General features: G+C 44.7%; 6 protein-coding genes across 6 annotated transcripts; 4 read left to right on the top strand and 2 right to left on the bottom strand.

Annotated features, from left to right (window-relative positions):
• Positions 1-449: 449 nt before the first annotated feature.
• On the top strand, positions 450-3686 carry PCOAH_00001300 (Uncharacterized protein; the record flags this gene model as incomplete). The annotated part of the gene is made up of 1 exon (XM_020056947.1): positions 450-3686. One exon carries the CDS (start codon positions 450-452, stop codon positions 3684-3686), a length of 3237 nt encoding a protein of 1078 aa, XP_019912481.1.
• Positions 3687-4679: 993 nt separating this feature from the next.
• On the top strand, positions 4680-8922 carry PCOAH_00001290 (Uncharacterized protein; the record flags this gene model as incomplete). The annotated part of the gene is made up of 2 exons (XM_020056946.1): positions 4680-8312; positions 8479-8922. The coding sequence occupies 2 exons, from the start codon at positions 4680-4682 to the stop codon at positions 8920-8922; spliced, it is 4077 nt and encodes a 1358-aa protein (XP_019912433.1).
• Positions 8923-9694: 772 nt separating this feature from the next.
• On the bottom strand, positions 9695-11320 carry PCOAH_00001280 (Eukaryotic aspartyl protease; the record flags this gene model as incomplete). Its single annotated transcript, XM_020056945.1, has 1 exon — positions 9695-11320. One exon carries the CDS (start codon positions 11318-11320, stop codon positions 9695-9697), a length of 1626 nt encoding a protein of 541 aa, XP_019912458.1.
• Positions 11321-14028: 2708 nt separating this feature from the next.
• Positions 14029-14917, top strand: PCOAH_00001270 (Uncharacterized protein; the record flags this gene model as incomplete). Its single annotated transcript, XM_020056944.1, is given in 3 exon segments — positions 14029-14042; positions 14205-14251; positions 14268-14917. 3 exon segments carry the CDS (start codon positions 14029-14031, stop codon positions 14915-14917), a joined length of 711 nt encoding a protein of 236 aa, XP_019912449.1.
• Positions 14918-15654: 737 nt separating this feature from the next.
• On the top strand, positions 15655-16901 carry PCOAH_00001260 (Uncharacterized protein; the record flags this gene model as incomplete). Its single annotated transcript, XM_020056943.1, has 2 exons — positions 15655-15935; positions 16044-16901. 2 exons carry the CDS (start codon positions 15918-15920, stop codon positions 16899-16901), a joined length of 876 nt encoding a protein of 291 aa, XP_019912474.1.
• A 2255-nt stretch (positions 16902-19156) lies between these two features.
• On the bottom strand, positions 19157-21196 carry PCOAH_00001250 (Regulator of chromosome condensation; the record flags this gene model as incomplete). The annotated part of the gene is made up of 1 exon (XM_020056942.1): positions 19157-21196. The coding sequence occupies one exon, from the start codon at positions 21194-21196 to the stop codon at positions 19157-19159; it is 2040 nt and encodes a 679-aa protein (XP_019912502.1).
• Between the last annotated feature and the right edge of the window lie 228 nt (positions 21197-21424).

The following is a 21424-nucleotide window of genomic DNA, read 5'->3' as shown; positions in this document are numbered from 1 at the left end:
TCAACGATAAAATCCCTCACTTGAGTAACTTCCCCCTACGCCATTTCCTTTGTAACAGGGTTAGCTGTAAAACTTTCTGCACATCACCGATGGGTAAATAATAGTGTCAAAAAAAAAAAATTAAAAACCACGCCATCACATCATTGTGTGGTAATATAAAAAAAATCACCTGACCTGTTCAGGTAAAAATGTACAACAAAGGTGATACACAAAATTGGGTAAATCTTTTTAAAATGTCAAACCGTTCTCCTTTTGGAGGTGCTTTGACATTCCCATGTATCGTCATATTATTTAGTTAGCTCTCTTTCACATGGTGATATAAGACGGTTGGCCAGGCATATATAACGTCCCCACGTAGAGTGTGCGTGTGGAAAAAAAAAAAAAAAAAAAAAAAAAAACGCCATAATTAATAGCCAAAGGTACATTTTTTTATGTTCCCTCTCATGCAAATGAAAATCCGCAACTACATCTTCGGCAAAGTAACAGATCCGTATAGCCACATCGAGAAGATAAAGGGACTGTTCGAATTACCGGTGGGAAAGATTAAGGGCAAATGGGGGGCCACAAAATTTGTGCAGAATTGTGTGCGTCGGTATGATGAGGAAATAGCCAAAAAGTGTTACAAAATAAAATATGACGTCCATGCATCGCTGCGGGAGGACTTCCTCTCGTCCGAGGGGAACACCAATGAGGAGCTGCTCTTCAGTAACAGGTACATTTACTTCGAACATAGTACTGAGAAGAATCTACTAGTGTGTAGGAAAAAAATTAAAAGGAAATTTGGGACGAATAGCTATTTTCATAATATTAACAAGTCGTTGGATGAATTGAAGAGGGAAGGTTACATCTCCAGGGAGACCTCCGAAATTGTGGCCATCCTGCCAACCAATTGTTCGATAAAATCCTTTTGCACTAAAGGGAATCGCTTCTTTGCGTTTGTTGTGGAGCGTAGTGATTGCTATGTCAATTGGGGTTATGTCTTTCGGGGGACTTGGCTCGTTAGGGACGCCAACATCGACCATCTCACGTATGCAGGTTCCCCAAGGGAGGGTCCTTCCCCTCGGGGATGTGGCAGACGAGGTTCATTTAGGGGGAGACCTCCGGAAGGGGGTCGATCGGGGGGAGTACGGAGGCTTCCCCGCAAAGGTGCTCATCACTCGAATCACCCCCGTTGTCACCTCATCTACCAACGCGAGGGCGTGCAGAACATCGCATTTCTGCAGACGAGACCCTCCACGGATTATTGGGCTGCCCATGTTGGCCCACCCGACTTCCTCACAACCGAACTAGATGAGAAGCACCGGTGCAGCCGCCTATTCCTTAACTCGTGTAGTTGCACCCATCATACGAAGCAGCTCCTCTTTTTCGAAGCAAATGAGAAAAACTTTTTAAATATATACCTAAGTAAAGACATGAAAAGGATTTTCCTACTTAGCGGAAATCACCATACGAATAATCTCTTCCTCATTCAGTGCAAAGACAAGTTAAGGAAAGGGACTCCCCATTATGAGTTAAGGTTAATTAAACTGGTAGGAAGGGCACTTCTACGGGGGAAATACTTCCTAGAGCACTTTCGCCACCATGTCGTCCTTATAAGAAAGGGGAACGATAAAACAGAAGTGTATACCCTCCATTGTGATGCGTTGCATCTTAATGCTGGACAAATGGGACGAGTTAAAAAACGCGGAAAAGAAAAAATCTTTTTGCCCACCCACTCGGTTCATATAACGAAGGAGGAAGTACCCATAGATAGCCGCTTACGGAAAATAATAATTCTACAGAATTGTGTACTTCACGATTTTGACATGAACAAGTATGGTCTTGTCCTCTACACTTATCGGTATTTTTTGAAGCCCTTTTTATGCGTCTTATATTTATTTGTGAAACGGAGGGGGAAGTACTCCCCCATGACGTGTACCCCCAATCAGTGTGTGCACCCCCAAGGAGGAATTGCCCAATGGAAGGAAAACATAAAGGAGGAGAACCGTTTGGTGGCCAAAATGAAGGTCTTCTCTGTGCCCATCACGAAGGGGAGTATACAGTGCGGATTGAACAACCTTTTCCAAAGTTACCTCATAAGTGTATACATCTGCAACCCGTTTGTGGGTAGCACCAGGGTGGTGATCGACCTGAGAAGGGGGGTGGTAGCCCTTCCTAGGAACGTCCAAAGGGGTGAAGCACCCAACAAAGGGGCAAAGAAGGCAGTAAATGCATCCTTCTTCCGAGCGAAGAACAACATCCTCTACGACCTCCAGCTGGAGCACATATTTGCAAAAAATAAAAAGTACAAAATTAAGGACCTCTTCATTCACACCGAGGAGGGGAGGGAGTTACCAATCACGCTGATATATAGATACGAAAATAATGACAACCTGTGTGACATCGAAAAGGAATCCTACAAAAGTTTTTCCCAACATGTGGAAGAGGAGTATTCCTCCGTCATTGTGACCGTTACGTCCATGCAATATTTGTGTGTGCATTTTTCTTCACCACCAAAATGGAGCATAGACGTAGGGATACAAGTGGAAGACCATCTCCCTCTGTTCATTAAGCCAAGCAGAACCATCATCAACGTCTACCCCTTCTACCGACAACTGAACATTTGCAACTACTCGGATGAGTCCCACTTTTACCTTCTGAATAATTTCATTGTAGTTTATTTTCACCTGACCGGTTCAGGCGGATTATTACAAGGAGGGAAAAGAAAACCACTGTATAGAAGCGCCACGCTTGAAAAGGTAAGAACCGTGAGGGACCTCACAGATTCTATTAACTGCTTGAAATATTTGAACATCACTGACACGGAAAGCATGTCTATCTATTTGCACTCCAACAGTGGCCTCCTCGGGGGGTTCCTCCTAAATGGGCAGAGAAAGTTTCTCCAAAATGTCATTTTAATTAACCCCATGATGGACTTTTTTAATAATCTCACCGATGGGGAGAAGCCGCACGTATACTCGGAGAGACTCGAGTTTGGTCGCATCGACCCGGAGGCGGTTCTGCTGAGGGGGGGACGAGGCACCCCAACAACGAGGCCACCAAAACGGGGAAGAAAAGGAACCCCTCAGATGTGTGCAGGTACACACAATCAACCGAACAGGGGGAAGAGCCGAAGATTTATCCCCTTCCCAAATAGTGGCACATGGCAGAGCAAACCGAAGATCAGCATCACACGGGCGTGCCAAGACAACCTGCTGCTTCTTCACGCACTGTGCCCATACAACAACATAGAGCCAACCTACAGCGAAGTATTTTCCGCCACAGATGTATCCGATCGGAAGATCCCATTCAAACTTAGCCTAACCAACCAGACAGACAATCTGTTCACAAGTTCTGTTCTCCTCTACCTAAACAAGTACGACATGATCTGTCCAAATGTTAACTCGGTGAAATATTTCGTAAAATACACGCACTATCGGAGGGTGCATGTGAGGTTCTGTTACTACTCTTTTGGCTCTGATTGTTTGGGAGGCACAGTCAACTTCCTCAATTTCCACAGTGGGGACGGTACGGAAACGAAGCAGAAGAAGCCTTTGTATATTTCCTTCTGCGAACACGGGGGGCATGGCGGGTTCTCCGACTACCACTCACTCTTGCACCGGACGCTGGGCCGCATCCACTTTCACCTCGTCGGGCAGCCAAGCGGCGGGGAAGTTTCCATGAAGAAATGGCCAATGAGTGATTAGCCCGAAGGAGCTACTCTTCCTTCTTCTTCTTTTTTTTTACGTCTGCAGGTTATATGAAGGCTGTCCCCCATTGGCCTATCGCTGGTTCCCCAAAAGGAGGAGGAAGAAAAAAAAAAAAAAAAAAAAAAAAAAATTCTCCCATTAGGCAGGCCACAAATTTGCATTAAATATGTGGCACATTCCTTCATTCTTGCTTTTTGCTCATCTTATTTTTTCCCTTTTTTTGTGACCCTGGAACGTTGTAAATTTTAATCACAGTGGGAGACACTTCTCCGCTGTGTTGCAATAAAAGTGCCAAATGCCCAACGCGCTGAAACGAACAAGATGTGCGGTGCATAGGTCGGGAGGAGTGTGGCGCTACGCCATCCTTGGGGATATATTCCCCTATCCCGCTTAGGGAGAGGCATCGTTTTTATATGATCGTCCCCGTTGCAGATGGCTTTAGGAAGTTTCCTTGATTAGGTTGTCATTTGGCCTGCTCGCCAATTACCCTCATCACGTTGACTGCCCTGCAGGCTTTGCATCCCCTGTGACTTTTCCGTTGGTGGAAAAAAAAAAAAAAAAAAAAAAAAAGTTATAAAAAGGCGCGAAGCGGATGTGTTGTGGAGGAGCCAGCACAACACGGTTAACACAACGCAGCTAAAAGGAGGGCGACCAATTTGGTCAGAGGGTAACTTTCCAAATGCGAGCGTGCTGGCATCACCCTCCAGGCGTGGTAGAGAAGGGTAAAATTTTCTTTCAACAGAGGAAAGGTCGCCATTACACCGTCACACCATCCCTGTGAGAGAAATTACCTTTTTAGGTGGACCAGCAAAATGATAGATCTTCCGCCCTGGGTGTCGTACCAGTGGTATAATTGCCGATCGTAAGCGTTGGTTAGGTCATCCCCGTCCGCTAAGGGGGTGGAAGTAGGGTGGAACTCCGATCAACCGAGGGTAACACACTCACCTAGTCATTATTCCCTCACAAGTCTGCACCCCCACTTTGAGCAAAATGAACGGGTCCTTCATCGAACTGATTAAGGACATTAAGCGGGATGACAGTATGCAGAACGTGCAGAGGAACTACGACCTGTGCGTTAGGAGCCTGAAAGAAATGGATAAAAGTAAAAGCTACAGGGAGAAGGAACCTATATTTAGTCTGCTCAATTCCAGAACAAAGGAAAAGTCCATCACTCTGCTCAAGTTGCTTTATCTCCAAATGTATGGAAGGAAGATAGACCCGGAACATAACTTTGCAGTTATTGAAATGCTTACCTCGGATAAGTATGTGTTAAGGAGACGTGGCCATCTGTTCCTGCACCATTGCATCGATAGGGACGACGTGACTTTTCTATCGATTAATCTGTTCAGGAAGGAGTTATACAAGGAGAGCTTTCCCACTGCATCGTCTAATGGAAAGACGAACGTAATTAACTCATTAGCTAATATTGGTTCTGCCATTATGAGGGAGAATATCGGGTTGCTCCAAAATTCTGTGAAGACCTACTCGATATTGCCTGGTATACAGTCGAATGAGTCTTCCTCCCGGGGTAACTTCCCCCATGGTGGAGAGACCCCACGAGAACAGGAAAAAAAAAAACAATTCGCACACACAAACTGTATAACAAAGGAGACAAACATATACAACACGGCTCTCGTTCTTAACACACTCAGTAACGTATGCACCCCAATCATGAGCAGCAACCTACACCACCATGTCATGCACCTTCTGAATAGCTCCCAAGTCTACATAAAAAAGAAAACAATAATTTGTCTCTACAAAATTGTAATAAGCAACTTAGAAACGTTGCCAGCTTTTTTTGAAACAATTAAAAAAAGCTTTGTTTCTCTCTACAGTGATGAGAGTGCATCGTATGATCAGATGGGCAAGGAAGGAATGGATGACGCTCACCGGAACAACACTGCGTTGTGTTGCCTCATCGTAAATATTCTGGCGGAGCTGTTCTGTGCGTTAGAGAGGAATGAACAGGTCTGTTCTCCTGGTCGTGACAACAGGGGAGATGCCCCCCACGGAGGAACAACTACCTGCAGTCCAGACCAACCGGGAGGAGTTCCCAACGGAGGGGGAGTACCCACCACCTACCTGAGGAAGTTCCTCGCGTTCATTCCCCTCATTTACAGCATCCTAAACGAACGACTCAACTTGATAGACAACTGGAAGTTTATAAAGATCCTAAAATTTTTAAAAAAGCTAGTTAGATACGAAAATAGAATCTACAAAAAGTTTCTGCCTCTAATTGTTCATGTGTTTTTTACGAACAAAGCGAAAAGCGTCATCTACGAATGTCTGAGCTTTTTGCTCGTAAATTACCAGAAGGGGTGCCTGGTCGATTTGGATCTTCAACGATACGCCCCCTGGGGGGTTGAAGGCACTATCGATCAAAACGTTCATGGGATCATACAACGAAGTGGTGACGGGTTCTGCGGCGAGCTGGATGATGGCCACGCATCTTTGTCACCACCGAACTGCATGGATAAACTATTGCACCTCTGCTTCACGCACCTCTCGAACAACTTCCACAACGAAGACAAAAACATCGTCTACGTCACAACGAAGATATATCTGTCCATTTTTGCGAACCCAGATGTGCATACAAAATTCGCGCAACAGAACATGCAGGAAGAATTATCTACCAACGTGCTGCGAAGTCTCTACGAAGACGTAACCATAAGGAAGACTCTCCTCCGTATTTTATACTACCTCATGAATGAAAAAAACTTCGAAGCCATTTCGTATAATATATTAACCTACCTGTATCACAAATCGGAGGGAGACTTCGTAGGAGAGTATGTAGATACCATTCTTTCGTATGGACGGGAGAAGGCCCACTTGCTCCGAAATCGTAACCTTTATGTGTTTATTCTATTTTATATGCTTTGCATTAAGAATCACAAGAAGGAGTCCCAGGTTATCGAGGAGATCCTTCACGTGAACAACAGTCTAGAGGGAACCACCCGCATCACCACCAACTTCCTCAGTGCCATGTATGTTGTGACTTACGGGGCGGCCCTCATGCGGCGCCAACTGGGCGGTAACCATATTGGTAATGACAATGTGAATAGTAGTGTGGGTAATGAGGTCTCCCCATTTAGCGCTCCACAGGGGGGTCACCAGAGACAAATGCAACAGAACGAAACCCACCAATCGGACCTGCTAAACCAAATGAGCACTTTCCTAAAGGAGGTAAAAACGATCGACGCGTTTACCAGATATGACCTACTAGAATACATCATAGGGACACTAAACGTGCATGTAAGTGATGATACGAACAACAGGGAAGAGAACCCCTACAAAGACGTAAACCAAGTAGATGTAGCCACTTTTGAGTATCTCATTTATTTCGTTTACGCATATTTGGAAGAAGCACATGACCATATAAAGGAATATAAGAATGAGCACTTCTTGAGCGTTTTTTTTTTCTCCCTTTATCTTTTTTTTACGCATTTCAGTGTCAGTAGTATTCTCTGGCACGTTGGAAAAATATTTTTATTTTTTTACCAATATGATCAGAACAGAAGTTTGGTTCTTTTCTACGTGAGTAGGTTGTCTTCCCATGTGGCCTACCTGCTTGGTAGACGGAACAGCGTAGAAACCATCGACTGCTGCGTTACGTTGGGGAGTGTGTTCTTCCTTGTGCGTAACGCGAAGGATGCAGAAGGACTTCCCTCTAAGGAGAAATCCCCCCATGGAGGAGACCATACCAACGGGGGGACCAACTTCCTCTCCTACGTTACGAACTACCTCCAGCTCGATCCCGCAGAGGAGCAGTTCAACTTGGAGCGCCCCTTCAAATACAACGACGCGTTCTTTTTGCAAACCGGGGGTAGTCAATCAGGGGAGCACATTCCTCTCCCAGTTCAGAGATCGAATATTAGTGAGATGAAGCTTCCCTTAACTGAGGCAAACACAGTTGCATCCACCGCTTCGGCCAGGACCCCTTCGGCAAGGACCCCTTCGGAGATTACCGCCTCCGCCTTGACGGTGGACGAGGCAGCAATTCCCCCCGCATGCACCTCTGACCTCTGTGCCAATGGAGAAGGCACCTCCTATGCAGACCTCCAATCCTTCTTACACAAACTGAAGGAGGAACAAACCAAGTGGAGACAAACAGACAAACGGACCTTTCACCAGATCAGCGAGAGTGCCCACGTCAAGTTATATTTCCAGCTGAATCAGGAAGAGCGTATGCTCCGTTTGTATATCCAATTGGTAGATTCTCCCGTAACTGTTAAAAGTTTATTTGTGCGAACATCTCTCCAAGTGAATAAATGCCAGGTGGAATACAACGGAGAGGAAGACGAACTTGTTCTTCTGGGGGATGAAAAAATAGCCCAGGGTACTACCATCGGGGATGACTCAAGAAGCAAGCATCACGATCAAGGTGGTCGATCTATCGAAAGGTGTTATCCTGAAAGAACTGGATTTGCCAACCTAACCGAACTAACCACCGTCGAAGAGGTCAGCAAAAGTTTTCTCATTAGTGTGCACTTCGAAGTTCCATCCGGCTCCGTCAAATTGGCCTACTCCTATTTATGCAACTCGGTTCTTTATGAAGAGTCATCTGTTGAGATTCCATTCGTGCCCCTCGAACCGGCGACCCTATCGATAGACGAGCTTACCAACGTAAGTTCAAAAAAAGGGGGCAAAAGATGCAGCCCACCGGCACTCTACCGGATGAAAATTCTGTTCTGTGTGAGGGAGATGGACTTCCCCCAATTCGTAGGCAAATCTTTATACTAGCTATTTCCACACATGTGCATACGCGATTCGCTTTTTTTTTTTTAATTAGGTGAAGAAGAGAAGAGGCATAAACAGAGTGATAACGGAGGAGATAAAAGTTGACGAGGAAATCCACCCAAATGAATTCATTTTTAGTTGTTGTGTTTTTCTGGCAGAGTACCTCCATTTGTTTTTTTTCAACATGGGGAAGGTTTTTTCTAATTTGCAACATGGCTACTCTGCGGATACACTTCGCCTCATTTTTTGTGCAGCTCATACGACCAGCAGGGAGGCCCCGCTAGACAAAACGGTGTTCCTAATCAACGTGCATTACAAGAAAACGGGTCAGGCGGGAGAAGACCCCCCCACGTACAAGGTCGAAGCGAAGATGAAAGTCCTGAACGACTCCGAGGAGGAGTGCGTGCGGATGCTGGACTACATCCAGTTCTACCTGACGAAGCTCCTCACGGGGAAGGTCAAAATGAAAGCACCCCGTATTTCCATCACGCGATGATAGGCAAAATGGGAAAAGCCTAAAAATTCGCAAACGGATAAAGAAGCAGACATGCACGCTAACCACATAGCATAACTCATGTGAAGCTACACAGACCACTCCGCAATCTGCGATTGTCTTCCCCCCCCCCTCTGACCATCTCCAAACATAGGGTACACCCCACTCTATTTGATCAACCTTCTGTGTCCACTCGTGCATGTTTATTTCTGTCCCTTCCCCCCCTTTTTTTTTTTTTTTTTTTTTTGTCAAAAGGATTACGTAACTATGTCGTCTTCTCATTTTGCTTCTTTTTTGAACGAATCGAATGAACCTCTTTTTTTTTTTTTTTTGTAAAAGGAATAAACTATGTATAAAGACCGAGCGGCGCCACCCACGTTGATGTGGTGGTACACTATCATCAAGAGAGAAAAAAAAAAAAAATTATTATTTATTTAATTAAAGGATGCGGATTGTCCCATCCCGTTGCTCCCTCCCAAATTTAAAAAAAAAGCAAAATGGGAAAGACACAAAACGGCATGCTGAGACGAAGCGGAGTAAGTTTTTACACAAAAAAATAAGATAATAAAATAAAATAATAAAATAAAATAAAATAGTAGGAGCAGCTCCTGTTGGGGAAAAATTTGCCCGTCGGAAAAAAGTAACAAAAACAGGTACATTTGTGTGTGCGTACAAACACCTGGCGTAGAAATGTGACGAGGCATCCGCACCGACTTTTAAAGCAGCATTATGGAGATCCAAGGTTGGATGTACCTCTTCTAACATGCCACCTCTATCACTTCACAGCCGGTGCAGCCGACTTGGCCTTCGCAACGCCCACCATGGACGGTTTTCCCCCCACGCCACGCACGAAGACCGTGTAGTAGTGCCGCATGAAGGCAATGCTTCCGAGGAGGTACGCGTGGTTCTTCTCAGAGGGAACGTCAATCTGCATGTACGCCGGGATGCAACTGTCCTCATTTAAAATCATGTATTCTTCAGGCATAAGTTCTATAACTAAGTCGCCAAAGACATACTTAATGACGGGATATTTCTTGAGGACGTCCTGGTAATTCTCTTCCGTACAAGGGACAGAAGCAACTACATCGAAGAAGTCCTTTATCTGTGCACTGGGCATAGTGTTGTAGGACGTTCCTGTGTCGAAAATCGCGTAACTTTTCTCCTCACAGCAAATTTTCTTCTCCCCCACGTAAATGGCGTCCAACTCCACTTCCCAATAATACTCCTTAATGACGGGAAGCATATAAATACTACCTTCGTAAAAGGATTTGCTCAAACCACCTATTATAAATGTAGATGTGTTGTCATCTGGTGAAATGTAGAAAGAAAACTGGGGTGACAAATTTTTATTCTGCTTTAGTAGGTTATCGAAAAAGGAAACCTTCCCTGCAGATAGCATTTCTGGGAATCCCAACCCAACAATCCCCTCAAAATCTATGTAGTCAAAAATGTTATCTCCATTTAAACTGTCATTCGATTCACTCTCCACTAAGCCAAAGGTTTGGTTGCGTACTGTGTGGTCTCCTAAGACGAACGTTTCTTTCCCAATGGATCCTGAAATAGAACCCGATCCGAAAACGATGTGAAGATTCTTCCCTATGAAGGACCTCCTAAACGTTTTGGATTTATACGGATTGTACCTGTTAACTTTTTTGCAAGAATTTTCTTCACAATCTGTTGTAACGACCCACAGATTTGTACTGCCTGTGTCGAAGATGGGGTGGATCTCCTGTGGAGGAACCCCAACTAGGAGCTTCCCAACAAATTGGCTATCTCGCAAATGCTTCAGCGGGACTAGGAAGACGTTCTCCTCCGTCTGTTCCACCACTGCGTTGGTGTTCTTCAGGTCGATGAAGTTCTTTTCCACCCTGGCGGGGTGGTCACCTGCACCTTCGTTACTTCCCCCGTTTATGCTCCCCACCTCCGTGTAGGCATGCTTCTGCACACCCACAAAGTAGTCTGACAAGCTATCCTTTCCATAACTGCTAATGTCAATGAAGTTCCTGCCCCCCTGAGCGCTGTCCTCACGCCTGTTTCTGATCTCCTCGTTAATCCTGTCTATATCATTCAGGGTGTTCCCCGATGGGTTACCCAAACTGCCTGAAATTCCTTCTCCCCTCTTGACGTAGTACTTCACCCCTCCGAGCTTCAGCGAATCGTGATGCTTTTTCAAATTGCTGTGGTCATTTGGCTTGTTCTTGTTTAGCTTCAAGTGGATTGCATATGGAGACTCCTGTTCCTCAAACACACACGCACTACATTCCCGTACGTCTCTGCATTGCGAACAGGGGATGGGTTCTGGCCCAACCTTATACACCTTGTGGCACGTGGCTTCCCAACATAAATGAAGTAAAAACAGAGCTCCACAGAAGAGCGTCCTTAACCCCTTGGCGTGCTTCATCTTGCGGGTGGTTGCTGCTTTAACTTTGGAGGTTTATTTGAATGGCCACCGTCAGCCTCTCATGTACGCAGGTCGGCAGGCAAACGGAAGAAGAAAAAAAAAAAAAAGGAAAAATTGGACAAAAAGGCCACACTGCTTCCGCAGCAGTTCTACTTCACGTGTCGTGGCACACACCAGTAGCTATTATTCATCTATGCGCCAAAATTGATCATCCCGTCAGGTGGCATCTCATTCGATCAACATGAACGAGCAATTTCACGCAATCTTTTTTATGTATTTAAAGTGTAGACGAATATTCGGATGGTATATATTAAAATGACGGAAAAAAAAAAAAAAAAAAAAGGATTGCACGGAAGACGCGACTTGGTTGGTTTGCTGACTTGTGCAAATTTTGCCAACTCGTCTGGTAAAGTATACACAGCTTAAGAAGAAAAAAAAAACATAAACGGGTTAAGTTGATGTAAAAAAAAAGACTGGTTCTCTACTCGTTAAATGCGAATTCGACTTGAACCTACTTTCGCAACTCACTCGCCGGTGTAGCACCGCTGTATAGCAAGCAAAAGGGTACGATTACACGTTACGCGTGGCAGGAATGAATTGATGTGCCCACGTCCATGTTTGGGAATGGTCTGCTTCGCCCTGTGGTGAGTCAAACAGGGGAGCAGCCTTTTAACCACTTGGGACCGTTGTTTGGGGGGAGCAAAAAAACGAAAAAGTGACGAAAAAAAAAACGGAAAAAAAAACTGAATAGTGACGAAAAAAAAAAAACAAAAAAAAAACAAAAACGAGCACAGTTGACACAAAAACGAACTGCGCGGAAAACACTAACTCGTAAAGTTTAAACAACAAGTTGGTCTACGAATTAAAAACGACTGACACTCAACTCGAATGGGTGGCAACGCGTGTGGAGAAAAAAAGAGAACAAGTCACAACGGCAGTAGTGACCATTTTGTATTTTTCCCCTCCAGTTTGTTCTGCGTGTGAAGGTTTCGCCGCATGCAAGAAGGAAAAAATAAAAGAGAAAATAATAGGATAAAATAAAAAAGGAAAAAGAATAAAATGAAGTAAAAACACGCAGGAGAGCGTGGTTGAGAACTCAAGGGGCAAACCAGGTGAGCAAAACAGGCAAGCAAAATAGATGAAAAAAACAGATGAGCACACCAAACGAGCGCGGCTTTCCAACATAGCACAACAACCCCTTTTTAAAAGGCAATTCTCCCCAACATCACAAACTTTGGAAAAAAAAAAAAGAACTTCCAACTGAAAATCGTTAACTCACCACTTCTGTAATGTAGAAAAAAAAAGGGATGTTTCTTTTGGGTCTACATTTTGAAGTGCCAACACACCGCGCGCAAAAAAAAAAAAAAAAAAAAAAAACAGCTAAAATGCTCAAAAATTTCAAAAGTTCAATTTTTTTTTTACACTGTAGCTAGCCAAAAAAAAAAAAAAAAAAAAAAAATATATACACACGGGTGAACATAAGCGTAAACGTAAATATTCACATTTCTCCCTCATTCTTCCTGCACACTTTTTGCGTACCCCCATTTCAGTGATTCCCCTTTTGGTGGGGACGCTGTTTAACCATCAGTTGGACATCACCCCGTCCTTGGCCCTACTGAAGAGCTTACGTTTTTTCCATTTCGTTATTCTCCCACTGTGTTCCAAAAAGTGAGGCAGTGACTGGAAGAATCGCCGCGGTTCCGCGAGTGTGTCTACAGGGAGGCATCAAACTGTTTCAAATCGGCGGCCACACTTACACGTTCATGTACCTGTTCTTGGGTTTATTCCCTCGAGGGGGATAGTACTAATGGGTGGATCATTATATCACCGCGTTACTGTGCGAGGCCCCTCTCCTCCCATACTCGGACAAACGGTCTGCATTTCCAACGGACGAGGGACAATTGCGCTGGTGAGTCCCCCCTTCTGCGCGTTCACCTTCCTCGGACATCCTTTCCAGTTGCGTATTATTCTGGGGGAGAACCCCTAAGGAAAAGCACCAAGACATAAACGCGCGAGAATGAACAGATCGCCAAGGTGGAACTTTCCTCACATGCGATGAAAAAGGCCATGCCAACCGAATGGAACAAATTCTATTAACTGGACCATTTCCTTATTTCTCATCATCTCTATGTTTGTCCCCCTCTTCGATAATTTCTTTTCCGATTTTATTTCCCCTTAATAATTCTCCCTTCTCGGTTATTGCATGAACGGAGGAAAAAAAAAAAAAAAAAAAAAAGGAACGTTTTTTCCCGCATGCGCACGCCCCGCTTTGGACGCAGAAAATTGGCACCATTTTGTCGGCATATTTTTACGGCACATTTTGACGGCATATCTTTGACCGTATATTTTTAACCGTATACTTTTTTGCAATTTTTTGGGGAAAATTTCACCATCCTTTTTGCCATCCTTTTCGTCGCCTTTCGCCGTTTCTGCCCGTTTTCCGCGACCCCTTCTGCGTTCCCCTCCACTGCCAAATTTCTTCTCCACCCCGAGCGGCGAAGGGAAAACTCGCCTATCTTTGCGTAATTGAAGCCAAACGTTTATGTGAAAGGTTAACTCAGGGTTTATTTTTGCTTCCCCCTTGAATCGAAAAAAAAATACGTTACCTCTGTAAGAGCAGCTGAGAGGCTTCCCTGCTGGTGAAACTCCTCCAGTTTGAATAACTCCCCCCAAAGTTTAAAAGGAATCATTTGCGAAGCTTGGGAACCATGTCGAACATAAGGTATGTAATTATTGGTGAGGGAGCACCTGCACGTCGGACAGTTGCATGTGTGGGCAAGAGATGTGCATAGCCCATTCCCTGCCGTGACGATAAAACAGTTTAGTGTGTCACTTCATTTCATCCCCAATGTAAAACCCCGTTGTTTGTGCATCCCCGCTGCAGATCCCTTAGCGACCTGAGGAAGGACGAAAAAAAAAAACAAGGAACGCGTAGCGCACTATACAGGCGGTCAGAACAGCGGACTTGAAGTGGAAAACTCAGACGATGATATGGTCCCTAGTTTCTTCACGTCCAAACTGCCAGAAAACTGTAGACGCATCACGCTATATAAAAATGGGTTCATCGTAGATGATGGAGAATTCCGGGATTTAGAGATTGAGGAAAATAAAAAGTTCATGCAAAACATCGAGGCAGGTATTTTGCCCAAGGAATTGGCCGGCAAGGATAAAACGATGAATGTAGCCTTAAAGGATAAGAGCAACCAAGTCTACACAAAGGAGAAAGTGGAGACCACTAGTTCAACCTACAAAGGACAGGGAGTCAAGTTAGGGTCAAGTAGCACACCAAGTGTTAGCGGAGAAGAAATAAAAAAACTTGCAGCATCTGCCCCGACAGATATTAAAAATATCCACGTAGATGATTCCAAGCCTATTACGACATTACATGTCAGATTATATAATGGAAAAAAAGTTTCACAAAAATTTAATTATGACCATACTGTGGAAGACTTGTTTCAGTTCGTGTATAGCTACACCCCTGTCAATTTTTCTCTCTTTTTTGATTTCCCCCTTAAGAAAATTGAACGCAGCGACCAGACAACACTGCAGGATGCCAAACTGATAGATATGCTCATTACGCAGAAGCTCACGCAGTGATGGGTCCTTCCATATCTGGGGTGTCTTTGTTTATTTCCGTCTGTGCCTGTCTGTGTGCTTGCGTGGGAGGAAACCCTTGGGTAGGCTGCCTTTTTTTTAGCGCCCCATCCTGTGAGCTAGTCAAAACCATGAATGTAACGATATCCCCCCCTCCGTTGAGGTATCTTACCAAGTGGGACACCGATTGATGAAGCAAACTGGAAGCCCAATGTTTTTGTGTCATTTGGTTGTATCTTCCTTCCCCTCTTTTTTTTTTTTTTTTTTCAACTCATATGTGAGCGTGCCTTTTGAAGGAACCCATATCCCCTGTGCGTGTACAAAGTGTGTTTTTTTTTTTTTTTTTTTTTTCACGCCCAAGGAACAGTTGTTGTGTCATTTCGAGCCACGTCTGGCATTTCCGCCCATTTTAAGAGGATATTTTTTTATTTTCCACGCCGGATGAACGAGTTCACGTGTGGCAGGATGTGATACCCTTTTCACCTGTCACCATTACGACTGCTACTACTGTAATCCCATTTTTAACGTGCAAAGAGGGCACCTTTGTAAATAGTGGTCAGTAGCGTCGGACTAATCCCTCAGCAGGATGATCAGGCTGTGCCCTCAAGGGGATAATACCCCTTGGTGGGGTGGAAAAAATTCATGTGGGCACAAAAGGAGGGCGCCGGTCGTTGCATGCAGGTTGTTGGCCTTCCGCGCCCAAGGGGCGAAGAGAAATATAAAGAAAAAAAAAAAAAAAAAAAAATTAACGTTTTTTTCATATTATATATTTTTTCTTTTTATAATTGCCATATGGCAGTGCGCGTTTAGCGTTCATTTAAGCGCACGCTAGGAAGGAGAGATGCGCGACCCGCACGTTCACCACTTTGTCCCGTAAGAGCATTGTTACTTTTCCACTTTTTTACTTCCCCAATTCTGCCACTTGCAACCCACACGTGCCTGGTTGGGCACGCATTCCCCCCTTGACCCCGACGCGTATCATCCACCCTTTGACGTGCCCGCCATGGATGGCATACTGCAGGTGAGTGTAGGCTCATAAGATCCTGCGCGATTGTATGAACGCCGAGCGACCAGATGACTGATACGCCACCCTAACAACCTTCCACCTACCACATACCACCTCCCGCAGATTCGTGACTTCTTCTACGCGGGGTATGAGAACTACTGCCTGAGGAACTTCGAGACAGCTAGCAAAGAGGAGCGGAAGGAAGCGGAGGAGTACATATATCAAATATACATGCGAAGGAACGAGAAGGAAACTCTGCTAGGTTTGAAAAAGTCCCCAAATGAGAACCTCCAGTGGTTATGCAAATACTATGAGCATTATTACTTGAAAGAGAAGAAGGCGAAGGGGAATCTCGCCATGGAAGCAGAAGCAGCACTGCTGAGCGAAGTGGAAAAGATGAAAATAACCTCCCCCAATGGAAACATCCTAAAGAGTAGACTCCTATTCGACTGCAACAAGTTACAGGAGTGCTTCCAGTTACTAGCAGATGGCCCAATAGAAGTGACGTCCGCAAAAATCGTTCTTCTCCTCCTCATGAACCGACACGATTTGGTCAGTCAAATTATAGAAGATTACAAACGGATGAATGATGAAATACCCATCGTAAAAATTATGCTAGCCATATTTTACCTATATACAGAAAATCAGAAAGAAGCCTTTTTAATCTTTGACGACTTGGAGTCTATGTTTGGATCCACCGTGAACGACTCCTCCACCGTCATTCTAAATGGGAAGGGTGTGTCGAATATTTTAAACTACGAGTTCAATGATGCGAAGGAGTTTTTGAAAAATACACTAAAGGAGGATCCCACAAATGGGGATGCCCTTTACAATTTAATTACATGCTCTTTATATTTGTACGAGCTGGACGAGGCGAATGACTTCTTGGATAAGCTTTACGATTCCTTCCCCTCACATGAGAGCTTATCCGTTTTGAAAAATATCGACGATGCGGTTGATAACTTCGTTGCGCAGTTTTAGCTCCTCCTCGTCAAGCGATCCCCTGCTTGCAGGAGGGGTAAGCTTCCTCCTCACGTGAGGGACACGTGGCACACATCTTTCCGCCACTCCACTTTTACCTCATCGCGGTTTAACTTTTTTGTCGCCAAAAAGTTGTCTATCGATTCGTCCGGGTTCTTCACGGGAACACGCTTTCCGCCCGTGAGTTCGCTCACCTGAAAAAAAACAAAAAAATAACAAAATGAAAAATTGAAAAAATAATAGTAACAATATAATAGCGGCACCATTGGGGCACACATGAGGGAGGAAACGCTCGACGCAGTGCTTCCTCTGACTGCTCATCGCACGTATCCACCCGCTCCGTCATACCCTATACTGGTAATATAAAAAAGCGCCTATAACGGCCAAGTTCTGCGGAAGGTAGTAGACACACGCCCCCTTGAAGCACTGCACCAGCAACGAGTTCTTGTTAAAGCTGTAAAAGGGTGACTTAATCATCGTCAACCAAATGCGTTTTTCCTATTCAGGGGGGGAAAAAAAAAGTAGCTTCAAGGAGTGGTTGATTCCTACTAAATCATATATATTTTTTGAAAACGAATTAGGGTTGCATCTGGGCTGTAAAAAAATATAAAAATGACCAGCTCCTGTTCTACTTATTATGGAAAGGAAAAAATATTTTTTTCACCATGGAAGCATCCCAGAGTGCGCATCGAAGTTACGTGGAAGTAGAACTCCACATTTGCAAGTGTGCACGCGTTTCTATATCTTTTGGGGGGCCCCAAATTGGTACGTGCTTCTTCGTCCTACGTGTGCGTGAATCTGCTTCGCCACGAGTTGCATAAAATAAACCCATCCAAACGTTAACGCCCCTGAGTTTTACCTCCCACTGTAGTGGGAACGACTGAACGGGCGGTGGCAAAACGGTAGGACTTTACTTGGGATCATTTCCTCAGGCGCGCTGTTCTCATACTAGCATGGGGGACACAAAAGAATACACAAAAAGGAGAAAAAATAGTGGAAAAAATTATTGCCTGTTCATACGGAAATGGCTAAACGTCGTAAAAAAAAAAAAGAAAAAAAAAAAGCTACATATATTACATTTCGTGTTCATAAGAAAACGGTTTAGCTAGCCAAAAGGGAGCGAAAAATAGGCACATATTATATTGCTTGTTCATACAAAAAAAAAAAGAAAAAAAAAAAAATGTGCACACGTAGAGAATAAGCGTTCCGATCCGTAACACTTTTGGGCCCTTTTCAACCCATCACGTGACAACGCTTATATGTAGGATGAATTTCACTGCAGAGAGGTGGTGCCCCCTTTCATAACCACACAACAAGTGGCACTGTTGCATGGGAGGTAATTCTCAATGAAGGATGCACTGAAAAGTAGATCCTTCACAGCCTTGTGCATCCATTTTGGAGAAAGGAACAGATCAATCAATCGTTATGTGTCATTCATTGGCCCGGCGATGCAGCAATCACGTGACCCGTTCGCGTCATAACAATTTTGCACGCATGCTAAAGGTAGGTAACATATGTGTGTATACATGCATATGGCATAAATGGGCGCCGCCCAATGGTGCTTCACCTGCTATGAACGATCCCCGGTTATCCGACATGTGTACAAGCCCAAAGCGAAGAAACGCCCCGCAAACGATTCCACCAATCGTACAGTAAACGCTCATATTATGTACACGTACAAAGTGGACAAGGGGAACAAGTTTTTGCCCTTCCCCGTGCGGCAGAGCAGAATGTTATTTTTTTTAGGAATACAATTTTGTTTTTATTAATTCTGATAGTGTACAAATGGCTAAAGAGTGGTGGTACAGAGAAACAAGGAACACAGCATGCGATGGGTAAAAATCCCCCTTTGCACGGGCGATGTTAGATGGGCCACGTCAGACGTGCTTCGTGATGCCCCTATCACAAAATGAACATAAACGACGGGCACCCAAACGGTGACACACTGCCGGGCTTATAAGAAGGTGCACTAAAAAGAGAGGGTTAAGCATTATGAAACAAACGAAATGAGGTGGGCACATACAATAAAATGCACGACCCATTGGGTGGGGTGATAGTACAGTAGCAGCATCTGTGAGAGAGAGAGGACCTGTAGCGCATGGCAAATACACACGCGTTGATGTTGCATGCGTCACTTCCTATGGCAGTCATATACATATGCTTGACGAATGAGAAAAAAAAAAAAAAAAAAAAAAAGGGAAAAAATGTAACGAAAGGAAGGGAAAAACTTTTTGAATTCCCCTCGGAAGAGCTATCTAATTCTTCATTTTGGATGATTTCACCCTCACAACCTTCGCATCGGGTGTCTGCGAAGCGAATTCATGTTTGGGGTTGTCTCTCTTAGAGTAGGACCTTTCTACGCTTTCTCTCTTTCCACCAACGGACCTAGACTTGCTGGTCCTCTCAGATGGGGACCCCCTCATCTTAACGTTCCTGCTCATAGAAGAAGGTGTCGTCTTCCGTTTCTTCTTCGATATAGGGGTGTCCACAATTTGGTAGAATTGCCTATAAGTCTTTTCACTCAGGTTGATGTTTTCTTTGCAAGACCTCCTTGGTTGTCTCCTGGTGGGACTTTCATTGCTTAAGTAGGGCTTAGTTTTAACACTTCTTCTCCTTTTCTGAGTGTCCTTACTGACGGTGGTCTTATCCACGGTGCCTAAAAGATCGCTGTCCATGTTTTCTAAATCCTTTGACTGTATGTAGTACTTACTATTAACTGGTGTTTGTGGGTTGTAGAAGAGGTCTTTGAAGAAGCTTCCTTTTTTGTTCTCTCCAGTTCCTAACTTTTCAGGTTTGTCCATAAGGGAAAAATCTGTACCCTGTTCATTCGTTGCATCTTCCTCATGTACCGCCTCCTTTTGCCCCGCGTCCATTTCCACCTGGGGGAAGTTTTCCCTTCTGTGTTTTTTCGCGAACATATCTTCTTCCTCATATATTTCATCGTGACCTCTCTTAATAGACATCCTGTCAGAGTCCTCATGGGATGTAATAAAAGCACAGTGGGATGATCCCCCCGCGAAGGACACAATTTGAATATGGCTAATAGATACTTCGCTCTCTTTCCTACCTTTGCTGAACGTTTTTGTAACAAAGTTGTGGAAGCCAATTTCTGAGGGTTCATTCTTTTCTATAACAGCGATGCATGTGTCTTCTTCAAAGTCGTTTCCACCCGTGCCCCATCCGAAGAGCTTCCCACTCTCCGTTAAGACTAGGCAGTGGTCCGTTCCACAAGAAATGGTTTTAATGAGATGTTTCTTCTTTTTGAAGTACGTTAATTCTTGCGGAGAGTAGGCGTCCTCCTCAGATTCCATGCCCAATATTTCGCGGTTACCCCAAATGTAGAGGTCATTATTTTTAAGTAAACAGACGGTAAAGCTTTGTCCACCACAGAGTTGCACAATTTCTTTCGAAGACAGCTCTTCAATTTTTGCAAACTTCTTTATAATGTTATCTCTCATGGATACGCCACATGATCCGTAGGCATTTCTTCCAATTGCATACACATCTAAGGATGCTTCTAACTGAACAAACGTGTTGTTACCACCACAGTAGATGTCCCTAAACTTTGAAGTGAACCCAAGATCCTTGAAATGGTACCGGTTGGGGAAGATGTACCTGTTCCTTATCTCATGCGCATTTTCTACATCGTAGAAGGTGTTGCATACTTGGCATGAGTCACTGTTCCCCATGGTGTATATGTACTCACCACTCTGCTCCAGACACACGAGGTGGTCTTCTCCCGATATTATGTTACTTATTATGACCTCCCCCTCCTGCATGGGTTTCTCCACCTCGTCAGCGTAACCATCTGAGGCGTTCCCATCGTACGCGTAGGAAAACTTTACCTCCACGAATTCTTCCGATTTGGGTATTATTTCCCCCTTTTTATGGAAGGAAGGAAGACCTATAACCCCACAGGAGTCCCTAAACCCCCCCGTAATGTAGACCTTTCCATCTTCCAGAAGAACCGCTGTGTGGTTATCACCGCAGCTGATTTTTTTAATCTTTGACTTGCAGGTGAAGTTCAGTAACGTTGGGGAGTGTTCGGGGTCCTTCGTACTGTTGGCATGAGTCTTCCTACCGAGAACGCCCATGTCGTTGCACCCGAAGGAGAACAGCCTATCATCCTTCGTCTTTATAATTGTGTGCATGGATCCACAAACGACTTGGTCGATGTCGTTCGGGAGGTTCTGCACGGCCGTCGGGTTCACCTGCACGTAGTCCGCGCAGTACTCGGGCGGCAGCTGGCCGCACTCTCCTGACCCGAAGATGAACAGCGTGTTCTTCACCTTCATTCGTGCGGTGGTGGAAGTACTCACTGCGATGGCGATGGTTATCGTGGGGGCGGTGATCCACGTGACTGTGCTACCAAATGTCGTGGTGATTGCACTGCTTATCACTGTTTATATTACCGCCGCCAATTCTCCTACAGACGTGACCGTGGGTCGCTGCGTCAACGTGAGCAAAGATATCACGTCAGTTGCGGGGCAGAAACGGCGCCGGCGGGCGCACAGCCGTGGGGA

The sequence above is a fragment of the Plasmodium coatneyi genome, chromosome 1 (genome assembly GCF_001680005.1).
Source record: "Plasmodium coatneyi strain Hackeri chromosome 1, complete sequence".
Classification (NCBI taxonomy): domain Eukaryota; phylum Apicomplexa; class Aconoidasida; order Haemosporida; family Plasmodiidae; genus Plasmodium; species Plasmodium coatneyi.
Note: the sequence above shows the minus strand (reverse complement) of the source record. Positions and strands in the feature narration are given on the sequence as shown.